This window comes from Musa acuminata, chromosome BXJ1-3 (assembly GCF_036884655.1).
Source record: "Musa acuminata AAA Group cultivar baxijiao chromosome BXJ1-3, Cavendish_Baxijiao_AAA, whole genome shotgun sequence".
NCBI classification, from domain to species: Eukaryota; Viridiplantae; Streptophyta; class Magnoliopsida; order Zingiberales; family Musaceae; genus Musa; species Musa acuminata.
Genome location: NC_088329.1, coordinates 44,137,284 through 44,161,313, shown reverse-complemented (window position 1 = coordinate 44,161,313; position 24,030 = coordinate 44,137,284). Strand labels below are relative to the sequence as shown.

At 37.9% G+C, this 24,030-nt stretch overlaps 4 protein-coding genes across 5 annotated transcripts; 1 reads left to right on the top strand and 3 right to left on the bottom strand.

Moving 5' to 3' along the window:
• Positions 1-501: 501 nt before the first annotated feature.
• LOC103979958 (bZIP transcription factor 44-like) lies at positions 502-1,887 on the top strand. Its single transcript, XM_009396231.3, has one exon. The coding sequence runs from the start codon at positions 1,278-1,280 to the stop codon at positions 1,731-1,733; it is 456 nt and encodes a 151-aa protein (XP_009394506.2). The 5' UTR covers positions 502-1,277; the 3' UTR covers positions 1,734-1,887.
• Positions 1,888-2,354: 467 nt separating this feature from the next.
• LOC103974659 (receptor-like protein EIX2) lies at positions 2,355-7,733 on the bottom strand. 2 transcript variants are annotated; one of them, XM_065143261.1, is made up of 2 exons: positions 3,957-7,733; positions 2,355-3,060 (listed from the first exon to the last, which is right to left on the bottom strand). In XM_065143261.1, exon 1 carries the CDS (start codon positions 7,708-7,710, stop codon positions 3,964-3,966), a length of 3,747 nt encoding a protein of 1,248 aa, XP_064999333.1. In that variant the 5' UTR covers positions 7,711-7,733; the 3' UTR covers positions 2,355-3,060; positions 3,957-3,963. The 2 variants fall into 2 exon arrangements, with proteins under 2 accessions (XP_064999333.1, XP_064999342.1); XM_065143270.1 differs by having other exon boundaries at positions 2,355-3,051.
• Positions 7,734-14,229: 6,496 nt separating this feature from the next.
• Positions 14,230-19,218, bottom strand: LOC135633597 (receptor-like protein EIX1). Its single transcript, XM_065143250.1, has 2 exons — positions 15,852-19,218; positions 14,230-14,922 (listed from the first exon to the last, which is right to left on the bottom strand). Exon 1 carries the CDS (start codon positions 19,155-19,157, stop codon positions 18,423-18,425), a length of 735 nt encoding a protein of 244 aa, XP_064999322.1. The 5' UTR covers positions 19,158-19,218; the 3' UTR covers positions 14,230-14,922; positions 15,852-18,422.
• On the bottom strand, positions 15,859-18,330 carry LOC135639057 (leucine-rich repeat receptor-like serine/threonine-protein kinase SKM1). The gene is made up of 3 exons (XM_065152799.1): positions 17,607-18,330; positions 17,154-17,228; positions 15,859-16,424 (listed from the first exon to the last, which is right to left on the bottom strand). Exons 1-3 carry the CDS (start codon positions 18,328-18,330, stop codon positions 15,859-15,861), a joined length of 1,365 nt encoding a protein of 454 aa, XP_065008871.1.
• Positions 19,219-24,030: the final 4,812 nt, after the last annotated feature.

The window sequence follows — 24,030 nt, the reverse complement described above, 5'->3', positions numbered from 1 at the left end:
CTATGAATGACCATTGAACAGTGAAGAATATGCCATATATTGCTTTAAATTTTAGTTCATTAAATACAGATGGACTTAATCAATATATTTTAACTCTACAATCAAGCTTTTAGATATGAAGATTCCAACAAATTTACTTGTCATTTCACATCATTGAACAGAAGAAATAGTTGTGTTTACATATGCAGAGATTTGATTGAATGAATGTGTGGTACTAAGATGTCTTGACAATTCAAAATCCCAGTCTATCTTCTCCTAGAAGTTCTCCGATGATGGTGGACTAAATTAAATGAAGGCCATGAATCATCAATGGATCTAAAGGAGCCACAAAGGCATGATGATGAACACTATTTCCAGTTTGGTAGATGGATATCATAGTATCTTTGATGCCTGACATCATGGAACATATATTGTATATACACAAGATTCCAGAGCTCTTTCTCCTCCTTTGCTCTATAAATACCACCCCTTCCCCAAGCTCCAATTCCCTTTCCCCCTCTCCTCTTCTTCCTTGCTTAGCTTTCTGCAGGTCCTGCTGCTTTGTTCTTCTCTAGCCTTCTTCGTCTTATCATCCCCATGGCTCCAGTGGCCCTGCTTTTGAGTTTTCTTGGGTTCTCAATCTAAAATCGAAAACCCAACAGCTCAATTCTTTGTTCTTGCTGCTGCTTTTGCTTTCTACTTTGGCTGACCTCCATATTCTTGATCTTTCTGCTGTTATCTACTAGGGAAACTCTGCCAAAATTTTCTCCAAAGATTCTGCAAACAGGCTTCAAAATCTGACCTTTTCTTGATCTTTGGTGTAAAGATACCACCTTGCTGCCGAAAACTGAGGGGAATTCCCTGTTCTATCAGCTCCAAGATTTGATCTTTGTATACTGAAGACTCCTGTGTGTTTGTCACATGCAGCATCTGTTGCTCTTGACGTTTCTAATTGATGTCGCTTATCCTAAGTGAGATCCTTCTCTCTGGGTTTATGATCAACATCACTCTCAGGCGCAGGACCCATCTCGCTCAGTCCTTCTCTGTTGTCTTCCTTTACTGGTTTTATGTGTTTTCATGAGCTCGTTCTGAGATCTACATATATACATATATATATATATATATATATATACATAGAATCTCCTAGTTTTCTTGATAGTATTTGTCTTGCTATATATTCACACTATTCAGCTATATTTCCAACCAATATATACTCTTTGCTTGAGCACTACCATTAAAATTTATATAGGCTAGTAAGAAAAAGAATATCATTATCACTGCAAAAAGACAAAGCTTCTATGGCTTCTCCTGTTGGAACACCTTCTGGGTCCAGCCTGCTGCAAAAGTCAGCTTCCGAAGAGGATCTGCAGGCAGTGATGAACCTTAAGATGCAGAAGAGAAAGATATCGAACCGTGAATCTGCGAGGCGGTCCAGGATGCGCAAGCAGAAGCATTTGGATGGTCTCACCGCGCAGATCGGCCAGCTGAGGAAGGAGAACAGCCAGATCTTGACAACCTTCACCCTCACCACGCAGCGGTTTTTTGCAGTGCAGGCTGAGAACTCTGTCCTGAGGACGCAGATGGTGGAGCTCAGCAACAGGCTGCAGTCTCTCAATGACATCCTCCACTGCTTGAAAGCAAAATATAGCATCGGTAGTGGCCCCATGATCACTGATGACTTCATCAATCCGTGGAACCTCATGCGCATGAACCAGCCGATCATGGCTTCGGTCGAGAACATATTTCAGTGCTGAAAGATAAGAATCCATCAATGATGTAAAAGCGAAGGCTCCTGCCTGTGCTGTTGCTGTCGGTGCTTTTAGAGCTTCAAATGCTCAAACTGTATAAAATTCCAGTATGTTAAGACCAAAAGTTGTATGAATGGTATAAAGAGAAAGCTTGGTCGCAGATTGTGGCTTGTATGTGGTCTCCTACCTACATAAGCATCCAGAATCATTCTTTTGATTAATCCATTTGGTTCATCAAACTAAGGCATGATTTGACTAGTAAAAAGAGTTGGAGAGATTGAAGAGATCTGAGATCTGACAACAGAACAGCAACTTCCAAGGCCAAAGAAAATACTTTGAATGGTTAAATTCATTATGAAAGCATGAGCAAGTCTTCATGGCCAATCTGGTATCTGCTCATTGAGATATATTGAACATAATCACACTTTGTTCTCAGCTGGAATCCCCTGAAGCACTCACTGAAATCAATTTCATGTATAAGAAGGATGGATGCTTCCACTGGAGCAATTCTCAATTAATAGTAATATGTTGCATATGTTATGACAACTCATTTGCCCTCCTGTGGACCATTGGTTTGCTTCTGGAAAAGAAGCAATAGGTGATGCAGTAAATTAAGTTTCACTGCACTAAAAACCAGCAGCAAGTTGCCAATAGATTTAAGACTCTAAAAAGACTACAACGATTACATGAAACATAAATACATCATAACATGAAGAGGATGACATGAGCGTGAGATGCTTAGTGATTCTTCAAGTCATTCTTCGCCATTTGCACTTTGGTTCCTTAAGCTCTACTGCCACCTGCACATAGATCCAATCACAAGTCCTGTCGATCAACTGGAACAGAGAAATCCTGATGCCATGTCTCAGATGTTATCTTTAAACAATAACCTTATTTCTGGACAACACTAAATGGTCATTCATGAAATAAAACACTAGAACATATAAATACATGAAGTCTACATAGACAATCTTAGCACTTAGCCACAGTTCAATTGATTCTTCGTCATTATTTTGGGCTTCAGCTTTCAGCTGCACATATCTGCATCCAGCCATAGATGTCATTTTGTTGGAAGAGAGTAATCCTTAAGCCTTGCTTCACGATCACTACGCCGAAAGAAACCCCAGAAACAACTATGAATCCCACGACAACGCTAGTAACATCTAATATTATTGTTTCAAGCTTATCACCATCATCATCTTCTTCTAGTTTGACTCCTGCATCAGCTGAACTGGTGGCAATCTGCTTTTTATTATAGAAACCCCAAAATAGCAGCAAATCGGGAACTTATATAAAGCATTCTGGTAACACCTGAATCAAAGTTCTGCCAGTCCTGCAAAATATGATTTCCAGGAAAAAGAAACAAAAAAATATATATACTCCCAGATTATGAATACTGAAACAAATGCACATAACATAGAATGTCGATTAACGAAAAAAACTCAATCAAGAAACATAGAATATCTCTCTTAAGATAATTATATAATCAAAAGGTCTCAGGTTTTAGCACCCAAATGATAGGAATAAGCAGTCCAGAGTGGGATTGATATGAATTTATAAAACTTATTTATTAATAATAATTCACTTTTAGAAGAAAAAAATGATTAGAATTTATTTTTGCAGAAAAAAACAATTGTACTTCGGTAGAAAATGAAGAGTGAGTCTCATACTATATGAATTTTGAGAATGATCAAAATATACAATCTCATCTCAGAAAAGAAAGATTCGTCACTCGAATAAAACATTGATTTCAGCTGAACAATAGGAGCATGTCCACAATAATGGTTACAATTTTATTGTCTAATTGTCTCTCCACACTGTGATTGTCATTATCTTTATCTAATTTGAGCATAATAACACAGTAGATTTTTATTTTCTATTGTAAGAACAATAACAGAAGAACACAGTCTCCACTCTCATACATTGATTAAATATAGGTAGATTAACTATTTCGTTAGCAAACAGAGTATGACATACACTCTTGCAATTAATCTTTTTAGTTGTCAGATATGTATGTATCAATCCATAAGCGAAGGCCGGGCGATAGCAAAGTGATGATAGATGCAGATGTTATGATACTAGAACTAATACATGTAATGTATACAGGGAATCCATGATGCTTATTTCAGCTTAATCATGACAGCATAATATGATAACATCATTACATGCTAACGCAAGATTTCGATGCGACTAACTACAAAGGTAAACATGACACACTTTAGCACTTACCGGCAGTTCATGTCGTTGTTTGCCATTTGGATTTTAGCTTCGCAAGCTTAACTGCATACTGAACATAGATCCAGTCAATGGTCTTGTCGATCCGTCGGAAGAAAGCGAATCTGATGGCCTGCTTCATGATGAGCGTGCCGGTAAACAGCCAAAAGCCAACCACAAATCCAACCACAATACCGGTGTACTCCAATAATTTGTCGAGCTTGTCGTCGTCTTCATGTTTAACTCGTGCGTCAGGTGGAGTTTGATAAACAGGGCAATCTGGCAGTGGCGTACCGCAAAGGTCTTTGTTACCCACATATGTCCATGAGTCAAAGGTCGACAATTGACCACTCGTTGGTATTTTTCCTGATAAGTTGTTATAAGACAGATTCAAACGAGCCAGAAAATTCATTGCAGAAAAGCTCGAAGGTATCTCCCCTGTGAGACTGTTCACCGATAAGTCAAGCGATTCCAATATTTTCATGTCACCAATGTTTTCTGGAATCCTCCCCGTCAAATGGTTGTTGGATAAGTTTAGGAAGCGCAATCCGAGAAGCTTTGTCAGTTCTTTCGGGATTTCACCATAGAGATGATTATTTGACAAGTCTATGCATGTCACCAGCCAGAGAATGGTTGTGTACTCAACCATTAATCCCTTTGTTGTGACTAAGATGCTCTCGTTGTAAGAATAGTTATCTTCAAGCAATGACCTCGTATTGTTTTGTACCTCAATCATGGCAGTGAAATTTCCTAGAGATGATGGTAGGCTACCAAATAAATTGTTGGAAGAAAGATCCAAAACCTGAAGAGAAGTGAGATTCACTATGTTCTCGGGGATAACACCATATAATAAGTTTGACCTCATACGAAGAACCTTCAATGACGCGAGGTTTCTTCCTATCCATTTCGGAATTTTACCAAATAATTTATTTTCACCTAAATCAAGGGTAATTAATTTGTTACAGTGTTTTAAAAATGAAGGAATCATTCCGGATAGATTGTTATTATTTAAGTGCAAAGATTCTAAAGAGGTTGGAAATGAGTTATGACAATCCGAGATTTCTCCAATTAAGTGATTGTTAGATAGATCGAGAACTCCAAGTGAGTCCATATGACAAAAGAAGGAAGAGAAATCACCACTTGTTGGTATTCTCCCAGATAATTTATTATCACCAAAATCAAGGATAATTAAGTGTGAACAATGTCTCAGAAACGAAGGAATTATTCCAGACAGATTGTTATTATTCAATTGAAAATATTGTAGAGAGGTAGGGAATGAGTCATGACAAATCGGGATTTCTCCGATTAAATGATTGTTAGATAAGTCAAGGATTTGAAGTGATTTCATTTTGCAAAAGAAGGGAGGAAAACCACCACTTATATGATTATGAGACAAAAATAATTGAGAGAGACTCGTAGCTTTTGCGAAGCTCGAGGGAATGGGTCCAGCAAATGAGTTATTGGAGAGATCCAATATCGATTGGGGAGTAAAAGGTAATTGACCTTGCAAATTGTTAGAGCCCATGTCAAGATTCTGCAACCCTCTTGAGAAATTTGCAAACCAAACCGGGAGGTTACCGTAGAGTCCAACTCGATGTAGATATAGAAATGTTAATCGTGTCTGAGTTTGAAGCCAAGCAGGCAATTCAGCTCTTAAACGAGAAAAACTCATGCCAAGATATTTGACATTAAATGGGGGATGCCAATCATTTGGTAGGATTATGTCAAAGGAGTTGAAAGATATTTCTAATGCCATTAAGTTTGTGAGATTAGAAAAATGTGCTTCGGTGATGTTACCTACCAAAGAGTTTGAGGAGAGGAATATATCTCCTAATTGAGATAATTGACCCATACTTGAAGGAATAGTGCCGCTTAAATGGTTACTCTGCATATATAAGGCAAGTAAAGATGCCCCTTGTGCGCAGGTGGATAAACCATCAAATAGATCGGTTAGCTCCCCACTAATGTTGTTAGAAACCAAATCCAGCACGGTCAAGTTGCACAGACTACCCATAGTTTTTGGTAGCGGACCTGATAAATTGTTGTGTGATATGTCCAAGTGCAGCAAGCTATGGAGTCTACCAATCGTATTTGGTATTTGCCCGGTAATGGAGTTAAAATCAAGAATCAACAACTTCAAATTTTGGAGACCCCCAATAGTTTCTGGTATCTGTCCAGAAATAAGATTATCCTCTAAAGATAACATCTGCAGATTTTGAAGACCTCCAATGGATTTTGGTATCTGTCCAGAAATAAAGTTATATTTTAAATTTAACATTTGCAGATTTTGAAGACCCCCAATGGTTTCTGGTATTTGTCCAAAAATACGATTGTCAGACAAATATAATATCTTCATATGGATGAGAGTACCCAAGGTCTTTGGAATGCATCCGACAATTTTGTTCCATGATAAATCTAATCCAACTAGGTTAGTGAGGTTGCCGATGCTCTCTGGTATTTTTCCGTTGATGCCATTATTGGACAAATCTAGGTACTCCAATCGGACAAAATTTCCTACGGTTGGTGGAATTTCTCCACCGATTAAGTTGTACCTCAAGTCTAAATGTCGTAAGTTTGTGAGATTCGCCAGCAAAGCTAAGAGATGTACCTTGACATATAAATTCCGATGTAAGTCTAGGTACTCCAGGCGTCTCAGTCTCCATAGAGTTTGTGGAATATCTCCGGATAAACCATTGTTGCTCAAGTCTAGATGCTTGAAGTCCCTGCTACTGACATTGTTCAGAATTCCAAGAATTGTTCCTTCAAGGGAGTTGTACGACAAATCCAATCCCTTCAGATTACTGAGAGCCCCTAGAGCAACTTGTAGCGACTCGATAGTGAGACTCCCACAGCTAGAAAGGAGGAGGTTCTCGAGGCTGGTGGCGTTAGAAAGCCAGCTTATCATAGTCGACGTGATGATGGAATTCCAAGACAGATCCAACGTAGCAATGGTTGTCAGATTAAAAGGGGGCAAAGGAGATGGAACATATGGCAGGTCTACATAAATCAAATGTAGCACTTCAAGTGTGGAGATTGAATTAATTATGTAGAACCAATTGGTTGCTTTGGAGAGGTTGACATAACTCATGTCAAGATATTTTAGAGAAGGAATACGGGAGAGCCAATCGAGATCATCAACATGTAGAAAATCATCATAATACCATCCCTGAAGGTCGAGATAGTGTAGGTTTGAGAGGTTCCCCAGCTGAGGAGGAATCAGTCCATCGAACCTGGCATAAGATAGGTTGAGATATTCCAAGTGGACTAGTGAAGCGATCATTTTGGGCACAGGGGCGTAGGAGAAGTTATTCATGCTCAAATCCAAATACTTCAAATGCATCAATTCTTGCAAAGATGGATTTACCTTGCTGATGCCTATTGTTTCCCCATCGTTAAACACATCCCACGTATCGGTTGTGTATAAGTATGGGTCTGGGTATATGAATGTGTATGTGTCGTGGTAGCTGAGGTCGAGCTTCGTGACATGGCCGGTGGTGTTGTCGCAGGCCACACCTCTCCACCCACAGCAGTCTTTGCCGGTCCAAGAAGAAAACCTGTCGCCGGGGTCGTACATATCGGATTTGATGGCGAGGAGAGCTCTCCTCTCGCTCTCCATGCAACTGCTGCTGATTCCCTCCACCTCGACATGATCGTCATCGCCGAAGCCATAGCCGGGACAGCAGGAGACGAGAAGTAAGGCCACGAGCATCATGAGACGCTTCGAGGCAAGACGTCCGTTCTGGAAACTGCCGCTACCAGCTGCAGCCATCGATTGAGCGCTCAAGAGAAGAGAAAAGCGAAGGCGTGAGGTTGGAGAGGAGAACTCTGTGGGCATGTATATATAGGCACATCATCACCGGTAGTCCCATGACTTGTACGCACATTAGCTGTAGAATTGATGCTGTGGCTAACACGCGGTCAAGGTCAAGCATACTCGAACTTTAGCGTGGCTAATACGCAGTTAGAAGTGAAAGGAAACTTAATTCTGATGTGAGGGTTCCATCCAGCGTTCATTTACTAGTGTGACAAGTGTAACACAAACTTACTTCCATCTTTCAATAGAGCAGGCAAATATGATATAAATGTTGATTTCATTCTTCTTTTCTATTTTTAAGGTGATTCTCTGTTGATTCTGTCATCGAATATAACATGGTATATGTATGAGTATAATGACATAAAGCTTATTCAACTCGATTTTAATATAGAAGATAAATACAACATTAAATAGTAATTTCATTGGGTTTTCTAATTTTAGATGATTTTATAGATTTTGTTTTTAAATCAAACTCGGATAGATTAACACTATAAAACTATGTAAAAATCCCTAAAATAAAGAGCATACTTGTTATGATCGATTTTTCTGAATTTGCTCTACGATAACACCGAATTTGCTCTCGAGTAAATTCGGAACAAAGAATGCTCTACGATAAATGCTAATTATGATTGATTTTTCTAATAAATTGTGCAAAAATATTTTTATACGAAACATAAAGGGATGTAAATGTTTATGTTCCCCACCTGCAAGTCAAGAAAGACTATCGGTTTTGGAAAGTATGGATTTTTGATGACGTGATGAATAGTTTGATATGGATGGAATGGGATGGAAGAGGCGAATCTTCCGATGATAGGTCACGATGCCATGATTTCTGTGTGGTGTGAGGTTGGAAGGAAGTCATCTGTACTTATCGAAGCTTCTATCGTGTGACTGAGATGCAAGTCAAAAGCTTGCCTCTTATCGTGTTGCTCGGGCGCAAGTCAGCGTGATTGAGACATATATCTGTCTCTTGGAGACTTCGATGCATTCCACGGTCAAAATATAAGATGTGAGGGTTGGTTGATTAATATGTGAGACTTGGGTATTTCATGAATGTTGGAGATTTAGACGTGAAGAGTTTAACTATGAAATAAAAACTCAACTCATGACAAAGATGTAAGAGTTGAATGATTCATTAAAGTCGGAGATTTTGTTGATCAGTCAATCGGAGTCATATTTGCTCAATTATTATAAATGAAGTTCTAATTTATTCACTAATAATGTAGTATGGATATACATTTTTCTACCACGAGAAGAGTAGTTAGGACTTTTACATGCCACTTCCTAAGTGTCAACATCGATTTTGATTATTTGTTACATTTATCAATGTTATAGAACTAAATTCTTTCGAGATAACCTTGTAACAAGTTTAGTGTCATGATAAAATGACTCAATCAAATGATCTTCCATGTGGTGTGAGGTTGGAGGGAAGTCATCTGTACTTATTGAAGATTCTATCATTTGGCTGCGACGCACCTCAAAAGCTTGCATCTTATAGTGTTGCTCGGGCTAAAGTCAATGTGATTGAGACACATATCTGTCTCTTGGAGACTTACAAAAATCAGTATCATTATCTTTCAACCGCACATACATCCGTCCAGCCATAGATGTTGTCGATTTGTTGGAAGAGGGCAATCCTTATGCCTTGTTTCATGATGACTATACCAATAGAAACCCCACAAGCCAACTATGAATCCCATGAGGATACTAGTAACATCTAATATTATTGTTTCAAGCTTATCACCATCATCATCTTCTTCTAGTTTGACTCCTGCATCATCTGCTTTTATTATAGGAACACCAAAACAGCAGCATATTTGATAACTTATGCATGGCATTCCAATAACACCTAAAACAAAGCTCTGCATGTCCTGCAAAAGGTGACTTCCAGGAAAAAGAAACAAAAAGAAAATCCTACAGTTAAAAATACCGAAACAATCAAACATAACATAAAATGTTGATCTGCCAAAAAAAATTCATTCAAGAAACATAGAATATCTTTCTTAAGATAATTATATAATCAAATGTCTCGAGCTTTAGCACCCGAATGATAGGCACATCACCACCGGAAATCCCCATGACATCTGCGCACATTCCCTGTAGATTTGATCCCGTGGCGAGCACGCACTCAAAGGTCAATCATACTTTGACTTTAGTGTGGCTAGGATGCAAGTCAAAGTCAAGGTCGCCCACTTAGTTCTGATGTGAGGATGGATAACTTCCAGTCACGAAGCAACAACATGATAGAAGCTGCGAAGCACTTAATGCTAATGTGAGTGAGTTGGACGATTCACGTAAGTTGTAGAGGGCCCTAATTTCCTAAATGTCTACATCGATTTTGACTGGCTGTCACGTTTATCGATATTACACAGCTAATCTCCTTCCAGATAACCTTTGTCCTAAGATTAGTATCACGATCAAAGGATACGATGAAATGATGTGCATGAAAGCTAAATCAGAAGCTTACTCGACAACACCACGAGAATCACGTGAGGCTAATGCACAGTTAGAAGTCAAGAAAACTTAATTATGATGTGAGGGTTCCATTGAGCGTTCATTTACAAAAAAAAATGGATATAAATGTTTACGTTCCCGATCGGCAAGTCAAGGAGACTATCGGTTTGGAAAGCATGGATTTCTAATGACGTGATGAATGATTTGATATGAATGGAATGGGATGGAAGAGGTGAATCTTCCAAGGATAAGTCACGACGCCTTAATTTCCATCTTGTCGTGGCGTGAGGTTGGAGGGATGCCATCCATACTCACCGAAGCTTCTATCATGTGGCTGAGACGTAAGTCGAAGTCTTACATTTTTATCGTGTTCCTCGGATGCAAACCTATGTGAATGAGACATAAATCTGATGCCATTGAGAGTTGATTGATTAATACGATAGATTTGGGTGTTAAAGATTTAGATGTGAATAACTTAACTGTTAAATAATAATCAACTCACGATAAAGATGTGAGAGTTAGAACAATAACCAAAGTTGACCAATCGACTTTCTCTTCTTTACAACTGTTGCAATGAGATTAAGTGACGGACCGACGACAAAGATCGATGAACAAATGTTTTATCGAAGAAGAACTTTAGTTCGATTTGGGCTCATTGGTCAGAGTAGCCATAGCCTAGGGCATCCAAAGTGGACAATAAAGTTAAGTTTCTCTTTAACTTACGAATGTGCCATACCTTTACTAAGGTTCTTATAATCATGTTGCGTCTTGATTTTAACTTATCCTGTTTGGATGATCTAACACGATGAGTTCTTCCCATAAGCGTATCTTTTTCTTCTTGGGTGAGTTCATAAGTGGAGAACTAACATCGATGTTGTATCATATGAAAGGAACATATGGAGTCCAAAAGCCACCCATCCTGTGGCCTGGTGACATATGTAGGCCATAAGTACCTCGATCTCATCTCTTTGTTTATGCACGAGGCTTTAGCATTTTGATTGTTGCTTTTTTTTAAAAGCTCAACAGTCTGATTTGATGTGGCCCTTCCTTTTGCAATAGTAGCACCGAATGTTCTTTGATCTAGATTTGGTTATAGATTTACTTCTGTCTCCTTTCCTAAACTCTACATCTCTCTATGAAGTTTAAAGCTTCAGCATGACTTTTGGAGGTTTCCATTGTCAACTAGAAGTCTATAACTTCTTTTGACACTAGGGTTAAAATCATAATATCTAGAGAAATGGTACTCTTTCAATATAAAATTATTTTCAAAAAGTTTTTATATAAAAATAATAATAACAGGACTTTGTCTTCTTCTTCGATGACAACATTCATATTCTCAAAATCTATCAATTTTTCTTGTGAGAGTCTTCTACTAATACATGACTGTTGCTTTGGCTCAAACTTTTACCGTTGTTTGTTTTGTGGCAATATCGTAAAGTGCTTCATTGGATATACATATAAATAAAGTTGTCATAACACTTTGATCAAATTCTACTTTTTCTTCATTGATGGTGTTATGATGTTTCTCCTTTATTCAGATAGCCTTCATCTTTACCGTCTATAGAGAGTAGTTGATGTTTCGATCCACTTTTTTTATCTTATATCTTATGCCTATCGATGAAGCCTGATAATATGATAATCTAGTAAAGAGGCTCAAATACCATATGTTGAAATGATTAGTAGATTACATAGCTATACGATATAAATCATGAAAAAATTGAATGATTAGATACAAAACAAAGATGAGTGATTTAACATGGTTATAAATATTAAGTCCGTCCATGAGAAGAAAAAAAAAAATCCCAATAAAAGACTTGAATCATACGAGTGTTGCAACACTGACTTCCTTAAAAAAAACATCTAAAATTTACCAAATAAACCAAAAATACAAAATTACCCCTGTTCATCAATGTTGATCAGCGTTGACCAGTCAAATTCCTCTTCTTCCTCTTCTCCGCAGGTGCTGCAATGAGCACAGTGACCGGCCGGCGACCGGACTTCTCGCCGGAGAAGAACTTTGGTCGGATTTGGGCTCGTTACTCACTTCTCCTCTCTTCCTCTCTCTCCTTGTTCTCTCCTTCGCTTCCCTCGCTGTTGTTCCCCAAAGCTCCATTTGTAGGAGCAAGGGAAGGTGGAGGGCTCGCCGCCTGCGAGCGGAGAGGTGCGACTGCGGCGGACGAATTCGGCGACTGTGGCTGCGGGGGCCGGTGAGGGCACACGGGGAGGCGTCGATGAAGACAGCGGGCTGCGGCTGTTGGTCATTAAATATGATGAAGCAATTAACGTTGGTTGACCAAAACCACTCAAGCAGGAATTCTGATTACCAAAGAAAATATTTCTTGAGATGGTTATCCAATTTTCAATCTTTTAGCACCCGATTGATAGGCATAAGAAGTTTATACTCTCATCAAATGTTTTGGACAAGTTTCCTTGGTTGGACACAAATTTATTTTGAAAAAAATAACCATGTTTCGGGTAAAAAAGAATTCCTAAAAAATTAAGAATAATTTAAAGAAAGAGTCGCATGGTCATTGGTATCTATAAGTTATTGTATGATATGTTCAAAATTTTCGAGTGATAGAGTCTACCAATTGTCTCTTGTATTCGTCTAAGTTGTATAACTTAAGATCTTCAAATGTAATGGTTTCTAGTATACGTCAAGAAATATCATTTTGAAGTAAGATTAATATATTGAGATGGATGAGAGAACCCAAAGTATGTGGAATACTTCCGACGATATTGTTGGATGATAAATCTAAGTATTCTAAGTTGATGAGGTTTCCGGATCTAATGTGGTGGTAATTATCCAGTAATAAAGTTACTTGATGATAAGGCATATTTTGGGTCCTAGACACGTCACGATCGATGCCATGTCATGCTACAACCGAGTCAACAAGGGGAGCACCCCCACGAGCCTAAGTCAGAATTCGTATCAAGGTGTTGTTTGACATGTCTCGTCCCGGAAGCTCGGGACGGCGCTGGTGCCATTTTGCGCATCCCGGGACAGTAGCCGCACAAAGGTACCGTCTCATCCCTCGAGGATCGGCCACCATGCTAAACCCAAGTACGATCGACCCTCGTACAGTAGTATAAAAGCCTTTGGTTGGCATCCGACTAGGGAGAGAAGAAAAAGGAAAAAAACAACTACTTACTTGCTCATCGGAGAGGCCAAAGTCGGGAATCACCCGACGAAGGTCACTCTTGCAGGAAAGCAGTCACCCTCGAGCCGCGAGCATCCCGATCGAGGAGCTACCATCTAGTATACGAAGGCGAGCCGCTAACCAGCCCAGGGACAAAGAAATGCTGCTCAACATCAATGGTGCCTGGACCGAGAAACGTTGATCAACACCCCGTCGCGAGGGCCCAACCGACCTCGGCATCCAACTCAACCGACCGAAGACTCCCAACATCAACCCGTGAACCAAGCCGTACTTACTCATCAGCCACTTAGTGTGTTTCCCCATGCTCGGTGATACCTTTCTAATGATAGAAGTAGCATACAAATCTAGGTACCCCAATTGGATAAAATCTCCCACAATTATTGTAATTTCTCCACTGAGAAAGCTTGGTCACAGAGAGATTGAAGTAGCATATAAAGAGAAAGCTTGGTTTGATTAATTCTTTTGATTAATCCATTTGGTTCATCAAACTAAGGCATGATTTGAATAGTTAAGAGTTTGAGAGATTGAAGAGATCTGACAACAGAACAGCAACTTCCAAGGCCATAGAAAACACTTTGAATGGTTAAATCCATTATGAAAGCATGAGCAAGTCTTCCCCTGATTGAGATATATTGAACATAATCACACTTTGTTCTCAGCTGGAATCCCCTGAAGCACTCACTGAAATCAATTTCATGTATATGAAGGATGGATGCTTCCACTGGAGCAATTCTCAATTCATAGTAATATGTTGCATATGTTATGACAACTCATTTGCCCTCCTGTGGACCATTGGTTTGCTTCTGGAAAAGAAGCAATAGGTGATGCAGTAAATTAAGTTTCACTGCACTAAAAACCAGCAGCAAGTTGCCAATAGATTTAAGACTCTAAAAAGACTACAACGATTACATGAAACATAAATACATCATAACATGAAGAGGATGACATGAGCTTGAGATGCTTAGTGATTCTTCAAGTCATTCTTCGCCATTTGCACTTTGGTTCCTTGAGCTTTACTGCCACCTGCACATAGATCCAATCACAAGTCCTGTCGATCAACTGGAACAGAGCAATCCTGATGCCATGTCTCAGATGTTATCTTTAAACAATAACCTTATTTCTGGACAACACCAAATGGTCGTTCATGAAATAAAACACTAGAACACATAAATACATGAAGTCTGCATACACAGTACTTAGCCACAGTTCAATTGATTCTTCGTCATTTGGACTTCAGCTTTCGGCTGCACATATCTCCATCAAGCCACAGATGTTGTCATTTTGTTGGAAGAGAGTAATCCTTAAGCCTTGCTTCACGATCACTACGCCGATAGAAACCCCAGAAACAACTATGAATCCCACGACAACGCTAGTAACATCTAATATTATTGTTTCAAGCATATCTCCATCATCATCATCTTCTTCTAGTTTGACTCCTGCATCAGCTGAACTGGTGGCAATCTGCTTTTTATTATAGAAACCCCAAAATAGCAGCAAATCGGGAACTTATATAAAGCATTCTGGTAACACCTAAAACAAAGTTCTGCGAGTCCTGCAAAATATGATTTCCAGGAAAAAGGAACAAAAATATATATATATACTCTCATGTTATGAATATTGAAACAAACGCATATAACATAAAATGTTGATTAACGAAAAAAACTCAATCAAGAAACATAAAATATCTCTCCTATGATAACTATATATTCAAAAGGTCTCAAGCTTTAGCACCCAAATGATAGGAATAAGCAGTCTAGAGTGGGATTGCTATGAATTTATAAAACATATTTATTAATAATAATTCACTTTTAGAAAAAAATAATTCGTTGGACGTGGATTTTATTTTTGCAGAAAAAAACATATGTACTTTGGTAGAAAATGAAGAGCGAGTCTCATACCATATGAATTTGGAGAAGAATCAAAATATACAATCTAATCTCAGAAAAGAAAGATTCGCCACTTGAATAAGACATTGATTTCAGCCAAACGCTAAGAGCATGTCCACAATAATTGTTACAATTTTATTGTCTAATTGTCTCTCCATACTGTGATTGTCATTATCTTTATCTAATTTGAGCATAATAACAAAGTTGATTTTTTTTTCTATCGTAAGGACACTGACAGAAGAACACAATCTTCCCTCTCAAACATCGATTATATATAAGTGGATTAACTATTTCGTTAGCAAACAGAGTATGACAGACACTCTTGCAATTAATCTTTTTAGTTGTCAGATATGTATGTATCAATCCATAAGCGAAGGCCTGGCGATAGCAAAGTGATGATAGATGGAGATGTTATGATACTAGAACTAATACATGTAATGTATACAGGGAATCCATGATGCTTATTTCAGCTTAATCATGACAGCATAATATGATAACATCATTACATGGTAACACAAGATTTTGATGCGATTAACTACGAAGGACAACACGACATTCAGGTCTAATAGAAGAGGTGGCACACTCGAGCGCTTACCCACAGTTCATGTCATCGTTTGCCATTTGGATTTGAGCTTCGCAAGCTTTACTGCAAACTGAACATAGACCCAGTCGCTGGTTTTGTCGATCCGTCGGAAGAAAGCGAATCTGATGGCCTGCTTCATGATGAGAGTGCCAATAAACAGCCAGAAGCCAACCACAATACTGGTGTACTCCAATAATTTGTCGAGCTTCTCATCATCTTTAACTCTGGCATCGGGTGGAGTTTGATAAACAGGGCAAGCTGGCAATGGCGTACCGCAAAGGTCTTTGTTACCCACATATGTCCATGAGTCAAAGGTCGACAATTGACCACTCGTGGGTATTTTTCCGGATAAGTTGTTGTAAGACAGATTCAAATGAGCCAGGAAATACATAGCAGAAAAGCTTGAAGGTATCTCTCCGGTGAGACTGTTCTCTGATAAGTCAAGCGACTCCAATAGTTTCATGTCACCGATGTTTTCTGGAATCATCCCCGTCAAATGATTGTTGGATAAGTTTAGGAAGCGCAGTCCGACAAGTGTGGGCAGCTCTTTAGGGATTTCGCCAGAGAAATGATTATTTGATAGATCTATAGATGTCACGAGCCAGAGAATGGTTGTGTAATCAACCATTGACCCTTTTGTTGTTACTACGATGCTCTCGCTATTAGAATAATTACCTTCATTAAATGACCGTGTATGTATCTCAACCATGGCGCTGAAATTTGCTAGAGATGATGGTAGACTACCGGTTAGATTGTTGGAAGAAAGATCCAATACCTGGAGAGAAGTGAGATCCACTATGTTCTCAGGGATAGTACCGTATAATAAGTTTGACCTCAGACGAAGAAACTTTAATGACGAGAGTTTTCTTCCTATCCATGTCGGAATTTTACCAAATAATTTATTTTCACCTAAGTCAAGGGTAAGTAATTGGCCACAATGTTTCAAAAACGAAGGAATCGTTCCGGACAGGTTGTTGTTATTTAAATGTAAAGATATCAGAAGGGGTGGGAATGAGTTATGACAGTCTGGAACTTCTCCGATTAAGTGATTATTGGAGAGGAGAAGGATTTCAAGTAAATGCATATTGCAAAAGAAGGGAGACAGACTATCATTGATATGATTATGAGACAAAGATAATAAAATGAGGTTTGTAGCTTCCGTAAAGTCTAATGGAATAGGTCCGACAAATGAGTTATTAGAGAGATCTAACATGGATCGAGGAGCAGAAGGTAATGAACCCATCAAATGATTAGAGCTCAAGTTAAGTTCTTGCAAATCTTTTGAGAAGTCTAAAAACCAAACAGGAAGGCTACCTGAGACCCCAACTCCAGATAGATAAAGCCCTTGCAATCGCTGTTGAGTCTGAATCCAATCAGGAAATTTTGCTCCTATATGACAAAAGCTCATATCGATAGTGAAAGCACTAAAAGGGGGGCGCCAATCATTTGGTAGCATCACATTCAAGGAGTTGAAAGCTATTCTGAATTTATATAAGTTTGTGAGATTAGAAAAATGTGCTTCGGTGATGTTACCTACTAGAGAGTTTGAGGAGAGGTATAGATTTAGTAATTGAGATACTCGACCCATACTTGAAGGAATAGTACCGCTTAAATGATTGTGCGACATATATAAGGATAGTAAAGATGTCCATTGTGTGCAGGCAGATAAACCATCAAATAGATTGGTTAGCTCCCCACCAATGTTGTTTTGAGACAAATCTATCCTGGTCAAGTTGCACAGACCACCCATTGTTTTTGGTAGCAAACCTGATAAATTATTATTTGATATGTCCAAGTACTTCAAACTATGGAGTCTGCCAATCGTATCAGGTATTTGTCCAGTAAATGAGTTGCCTTTTAAAATCAACTCAAGCAGGTTTTGGAGACCCCCAATGGTTGCTGGTATTTCTCCAGAAATTTGATTGTCATCGAGATATAATAGCTTCATACGGATGAGAGCACCAAAAGTCTCTGGAATGCTTCCGACGATATTGTTGTATGATAAATCTAAGATTATCAAGTTGGTGAGGTTGCCGATGCTCTGTGGTATTTCTCCAATGATGTCATTATCGGACAAATCTAGGAACTCCAATCGGACAGAATCTCCCACGATTGGTGGAATTTCGCCACTGATTGAATTGCCCCCCAAGTCTAAATGTCGCAAGTTTGTGAGATTCCCCAGAGAAGCTAAGATATGTACGTTGACAATAGAATTCGTTGATAAGTCTAGGTACTCCAGGTCTCTAAGGCTCCTTGGAGAAATATCTCCAGATAATTGATTGAAGCTCAAATCCAAGTGCTTCAGGCCCCTGCTGCTGACATTGTTCAGAATTCCAAGAATTGTTCCTTGAAGGAAGTTGTATGACAAATCCAATCCCTTCAGATTACTGAGAGCTCCTAGAGCAACTTGTAGCGACTCATAAGACAAGCTCCCACAGCCAGAAAGAACAAGGTTCTCGAGGCTGGTGGCGTTAGAAAGCCATCTTAGCATGGCAGACGTGATGTTGGAATTCCAAGACAAATCCAAAGTAGCGATGGTTGTCAGATTAAAAGGGGGCAAAGGAGATGGAACATATGGCAGGTCTACATAAACAAATGTAGCACTTCAAGTGTGGGGATTGAATTAATTATGTAGAACCAATTGGTTGCCTCGGAGAGGTTGACATAACTCATGTCAAGATATTTCAGAGAAGGAATACGGGAGAGCCAATCGAGATCATCAACATGTAGAAAATCATCATCATACCATCGGTGAAGGTCGAGATAGTGTAGGTTGGAGAGGTTCCCCAGCTGAGGTGGAATTGGTCCATCGAACATGGCATAGGATAGGTTGAGATATTCCAAGTGGACTAGTGAAGCGATCATTTTGGGCACAGGAACACCCGAGAAGTTATTCATGCTCAAATCCAAATACTTCAATTGCTTCAGTTCTTGCAAAGATGGATTTACCTTGCTGACGCCTATTGTTTCCCCATCGTTAAACATATCCCACAAATCGTATGTGTAGGGGTAGCGCAGGTCGAGCTTGGTGACATGGCCGGTGGTGTTGTCGCAGGCCACACCTCTCCACCCACAGCAGTCTTTGCTGGTCCAAGTAGAGAACCAGTTGTCGGGGTCGTACATCTCGGATTTGATGGCGAGGAGAGCTCTCCTCTCGCTCTCCATGCAACTGCTGCTGATTCCCTCCACCTCGACATGATCGTCATCGCCGAAGCCATAGCTGGGACAGCAGGAGACGAGAAGTAAGGCCACGAGCATCATGAGACGCTTCGAGGCAATACGTCCGTTCTGGAAACTGCCGCTACCAGCCGCAGCCATCGATTGAGCGCTCAAGAGAAGAGAAGAGTGAAGGTGTGAGGTTGGAGAGGAGACCTCCGTGGGCATGATGTATATAGGCACATCACCACCGGAAATCCCCATGACTTGTGCGCACATTATCCGTAGAATTGATGCAGTGGCTAATACGCAGTCAAGGTCATGCATACTCGTACTTTAGTGTGGCTAATACGCAGTTAGAAGTCAAAGGAAACTTAATTCTGATGTGAGGGTTCCATCCAGCGTTGATTTACGCAGTCAACACAAACTTACTTCTATCTTTCGATAGAGCAGGCAAATATGATATACATGTTGATTTCATTCTTCTTTTCTATTTTTAAGGTGATTCTAGAGGTTTCTTAAGTGATATATTTCCTATGTTGATTCTGCCATCGAATATAACATGGTACATGTATGAGTATAATGACTTAAAAGCTTATTCAACTCAATTTTAATATAGAAGATAAATAGAACATTAAATATTAATTTCATTGGGTTTTCTATTTTTAGATGATTTTAGATATTTTATTTTTTTAAATCGAACTTGGATAGATTCACACCGTAAAACTATGTAAAAATCCCTAAAATAAAGAGCATACATGTTCTTTTTCTGTCTTAAGATGCTCTCGAGTAAATTCGAAAAAAAGAATGCTCTTTGATAAATGTTATGATCGACTTTTTTGAATAAATTATTTAAAAAATATTTTTATATAAAATAAAAAAGGATATAAATTGTTTATGCTCCCCTACATACAAGTCAAGGAGACTTTCCGCGTTGGAAAGCATGGATATTTCTGATGACGTGATGAATGGTTTGATATGGACAGAGTAGAATATTGGAAGCGATGACTCTTCCAATGATAGGTCACGATGCTTTGATTTCCATCTTTTATCTTCCATGTGATGAGAGGTCGGAGGGAAGTCATCCATACTCATCGAATTGTTGAGACGCAAGTCAAAGTCTTCAATCTTATCATGTTGCTCGGGTGCAAATTAATGTGAATGAGACACATCTGTCTCTTGGAAACTCTGATGTCATTGAGAGTTATTGATTAACACGTGAGAGTTGGGTGTTTGATAAATGTTGGAGATTTAGATGCCAAGAGCTTTTAACTGCAAAACAACAATCAAGTCATGATAAAGATTAGCGTGGGAGATTTTGTCGACTGGTCAAGAGGAGTCACAGTTGCTCAATTACTGTAGAAGAGTGGTTGGGACTTTAACGTGCCACTTTTCAAGTGTTGATGTCAATTTTGATTCATCTATCACCTTTTCAGTCAATGAGTCATGAAACTAAGTGTCCAGGCATATCCAACAAAAGCCCTCGTAACTATTGAGTTAGAATGTGGTATGTAACTTGAGGAGTATTAATGATCGTAGCAATGAGTCTTCAATGTTGATACCTAAAGCCTTTCATAGGTAAAACATGTAACAAGTATCTCCATTTACTATAACATTATCTATTATCTTAACATAAAGTTTTACTAAAACATTATCTATTACCCAAACATAAAGGATCGTCTGAACCATCAAGCATTAATGTCAATATTATATGTTGATTATGCATCATTACATATGTAAAATTATTTTCATTTGTTTTTCTATTTTTAATATGATTTTAGATATTTTTAAATCAAATTTGGATAGGTTCATACTCAAACCCTATAAAACCACATAACAATCTTTAAAATAAAGAGCACACTTTTTCTCTTTTTGTCTAAAAGGATGTTCCCAAGTGAACTAAAAAAAAAAAAAGAATGCTCTTAGGTAAAAAAAACTAATTATGATTGATTTTTTGAGTAAATTATCTAAAAATATTTTCATATAAAAGAAAAAAAAATGTAATTGTTGATGTTCCCGACGTGCACGTCAAGAAGATTTTCAACGTTGAAAAAAAAAGGTATGGATATTTCTCATGACACCATGAATGGTTGGAAGATGTGAATTAGCGATGAAAGTTAATTCGACCTTCTCTTTTATATGGTGTGAGGTTGGAAAGAAGTTATCTATGAGTGTATAAGATCCGAACACTAATCCAAGCTTCTATCATGTGGCTGAGAAAGTCTTGCATTCTGCTTGGACGTAAGTCACTATGAATAAGACACATATTTATCTCTTAGAGACTGATGTATTCCATAGTTAAAAAATAAGATATGAGATATGATTGGTTAGTATGTGAGACTCCGATGTTTCATGATTGTTGGGGATTTAGCTTTCATCATTACTAGAGTACTTAACGTTTTGATCTAATTTTTTGATCTCATATCCCATGCTCGCTTAACAACCTAATAATCTTTGATTAATAGGTTATATAGCCATGAGATATAAATCGAATGGATAAAAAATCGAATGACAGAGGGCAAACTAAAAATAAGCGATTTAACATAGCTCATATTATAACATAAACGTCGTTGTTATGTCCACAAGAAAAAGAAAAATTAAAATAAAAAAATAAACCGTAGGAGGGTTTAATAACACCATCGCGACTTCCTTTGAAAAAAATAAAAAAAATTGCCCCCTAAAACAAAATTACAAAATTACCCCTGTCAATCAAAGTTGACTAGGGTTGACCAGTCAACTTTGATTGACACGGTAACCAGCCGGAGATCGGTGACCAGCCGGAGATCGGTGAACGGACTTCACACTGGAGAAGAACTTGGTTGGATTTGGGCTCCTTCCTCATTTCACCTCGCTTCTTCTCTCCTTCGCTTCCCTCGCTGTTGGCATAAGAAGTTTATACTCATAAAATTTTTTTTGACAAGTTTGCTTGGTTGAACACAAATTTTAATTTTTAAAAAATAATTATTTTTCTTATAAAAAGAATTCCTAAAAAAAAGAATAAATTATAGAAAGAGTCCAAAATTATATAATCTCATCTAAAAAAAAAGAGAGAAAAAAAGTGACTTACACTTGAATGAGTGATGGACTACCAAATATCAAGAGCATATATGTCCACAATAATGGTCACAATTATATTTTGTAATCATACTATGCGTATCTTTATCTAATTGAGCATTTCTTATTTTCTAAGAAAAATAACTGGAAACAAAACAATCTCAACAAATGCCAACTATATTTACTATCTCATTAGCAATATGTGAGAGTTGGGTGTTTATGAATGTTGAGATTTAGAAGTGAAGAGCTTTAACTGTGAAACAGCCGGAAATCCTCATGACTTGTGCGCACACCACGTGTGGAATCGATCATGTGGCTAAGATGCACTTAATCAAAGTCAAGGGCACTTAATTGTGATGTGAGGGTTGGAGGATGATTCATATAAGGCGGCCCTAATTTCCATCATTGACCAGTTCATTTGCGAGTGCAATACTTGAGACTCGTCAAACTTACCTCGATATTTTAATAGAGTAAACAAATATGATATATACACTGATTTTATTATATGTTTCTATTTTAAAGTGACTTTTGTAGTTTGTAAAGTCAAATATGATACATTTTTAGGTTGATTTTGCAATCGAGTGTAACATAATTTATTTATGATTATAAGGCTATAAAATTTAGTCCACTCACCTCAATCTTTACAAATATAACATTAAGTAGTATTTTCATTAATTTTTCTATTTTTAGATGATTTTAGATATTTTTAAAATCAAATTTGGATAGGTTTATGCTCAAATCCTATAAAACTAGGTAACAATCTTTAAAATACAGAGTATACTTTTCCTTTTATTGTCTTAAGGATGCTCCCAATAAACTCTGAAAAAAGAATGCTCTTGGTAAAAAGTTAATTATGACTTATTTTCTAAGTAAATTATCTAAAAATTATTTCGTATAAAAGAAAAAAAAAGTAAATGTTGATGTTCCTTGACGAACACGTCAAGAAGATTTTCGGTGTTGAAAAGCATGGATATTGAATGATTGGATATGGGATGGAAGAGGTGAATTGCCACGAAAGATCTTCACACCTTTGATTTCCACCTTTTATGTGGCGTGAGGTTGGAAAGAAGTTGTGTATGAGTGTGTAAGGTCTGAACACTCATCCAAGCTTCTATCATGTGGCCAAGAAAGTCTTACATTTTGCTCGGTGCAAGTCAATTTGAATGAGACACATATGTCTCTTGGAGACTCTGATGCATGCATGTTGGTCAACGTGAATGAGAGTTGACTGATTAATATATGAGACTTGGGCGTTTGATGAATATTGAAGATTTAGAAGTGAAGAGTTTAATCATGAAAGAAAAAATCAACTCATGTAATAGTTGAATGATTTATTAATGTTTGAATTTTATTGACCAATAGGAGTCACATTTGTTTGATTATCATAAATGGAATTCCAATTTGTTCATTAGTAATATAGTGTGGATATATTTTTTTCTTCGATCACAAGAGTGCATGCCACTTCCTAAGTGTCGACATCAATTTTGATTGTATGTTATGTTTATCAATCTTATAGAGCTATCCTCCTTTGAGATAACCTATGTCACAAGTTTAGTATGATGATAAAATAACTCAATTAAATGATCTCTATCAATTCTCGAGATATACTCGAGAATGCGTCTTAAATATATACGTTAGATAGTATGCAACTTAAGGAGTAATACCCTTAGAACTTATCAACTAATGCGAATTATAAAACTATACCGAGGATATATTCGACAAGAGCCCTTCAACTCTTAAGATAGAGCTTATCAACTAATGAGTCTTCGAGGATCAGAGTCTTTTATAGCTAAAATATGCAACTATCTCCATTTAGTAGATAGTTATTTTGTAATGAGTAGTTTTGTAATTTGAGTCATATTAGAACTTGGTAATCATGACAAGTAATTTATAGATGTTTGCTATCCAATTTTTGATGTCCTCAATTCGAGATGATTTGGAAGGACACTAATTGACCATATTTAGACGTCAACATGTCACG

Excerpts from the sequence above, each read along its gene's own strand:
- LOC103979958 (XM_009396231.3), top strand. The coding sequence starts at position 1,278 with ATGGCTTCTCCTGTTGGAACACCTTCTGGGTCCAGCCTGCTGCAAAAG.
- LOC103974659 (XM_065143261.1), bottom strand. The coding sequence starts at position 7,710 with ATGGCTGCAGCTGGTAGCGGCAGTTTCCAGAACGGACGTCTTGCCTCG.
- LOC135639057 (XM_065152799.1), bottom strand. The coding sequence starts at position 18,330 with ATGCTAAGATGGCTTTCTAACGCCACCAGCCTCGAGAACCTTGTTCTT. Across the intron at positions 17,229-17,606 it reads ATCAAATAATAATTTATCAG|GAGCAAAATTTCCTGATTGG; the intron begins GTTTGCTACCAA and ends TTTGTCATATAG. Across the intron at positions 16,425-17,153 it reads ATCTGGAGTTGGGGTCTCAG|ATCTATCAAATAATCATTTC; the intron begins GTAGCCTTCCTG and ends TGACATCTATAG.
- LOC135633597 (XM_065143250.1), bottom strand. The coding sequence starts at position 19,157 with ATGGCTGCGGCTGGTAGCGGCAGTTTCCAGAACGGACGTATTGCCTCG.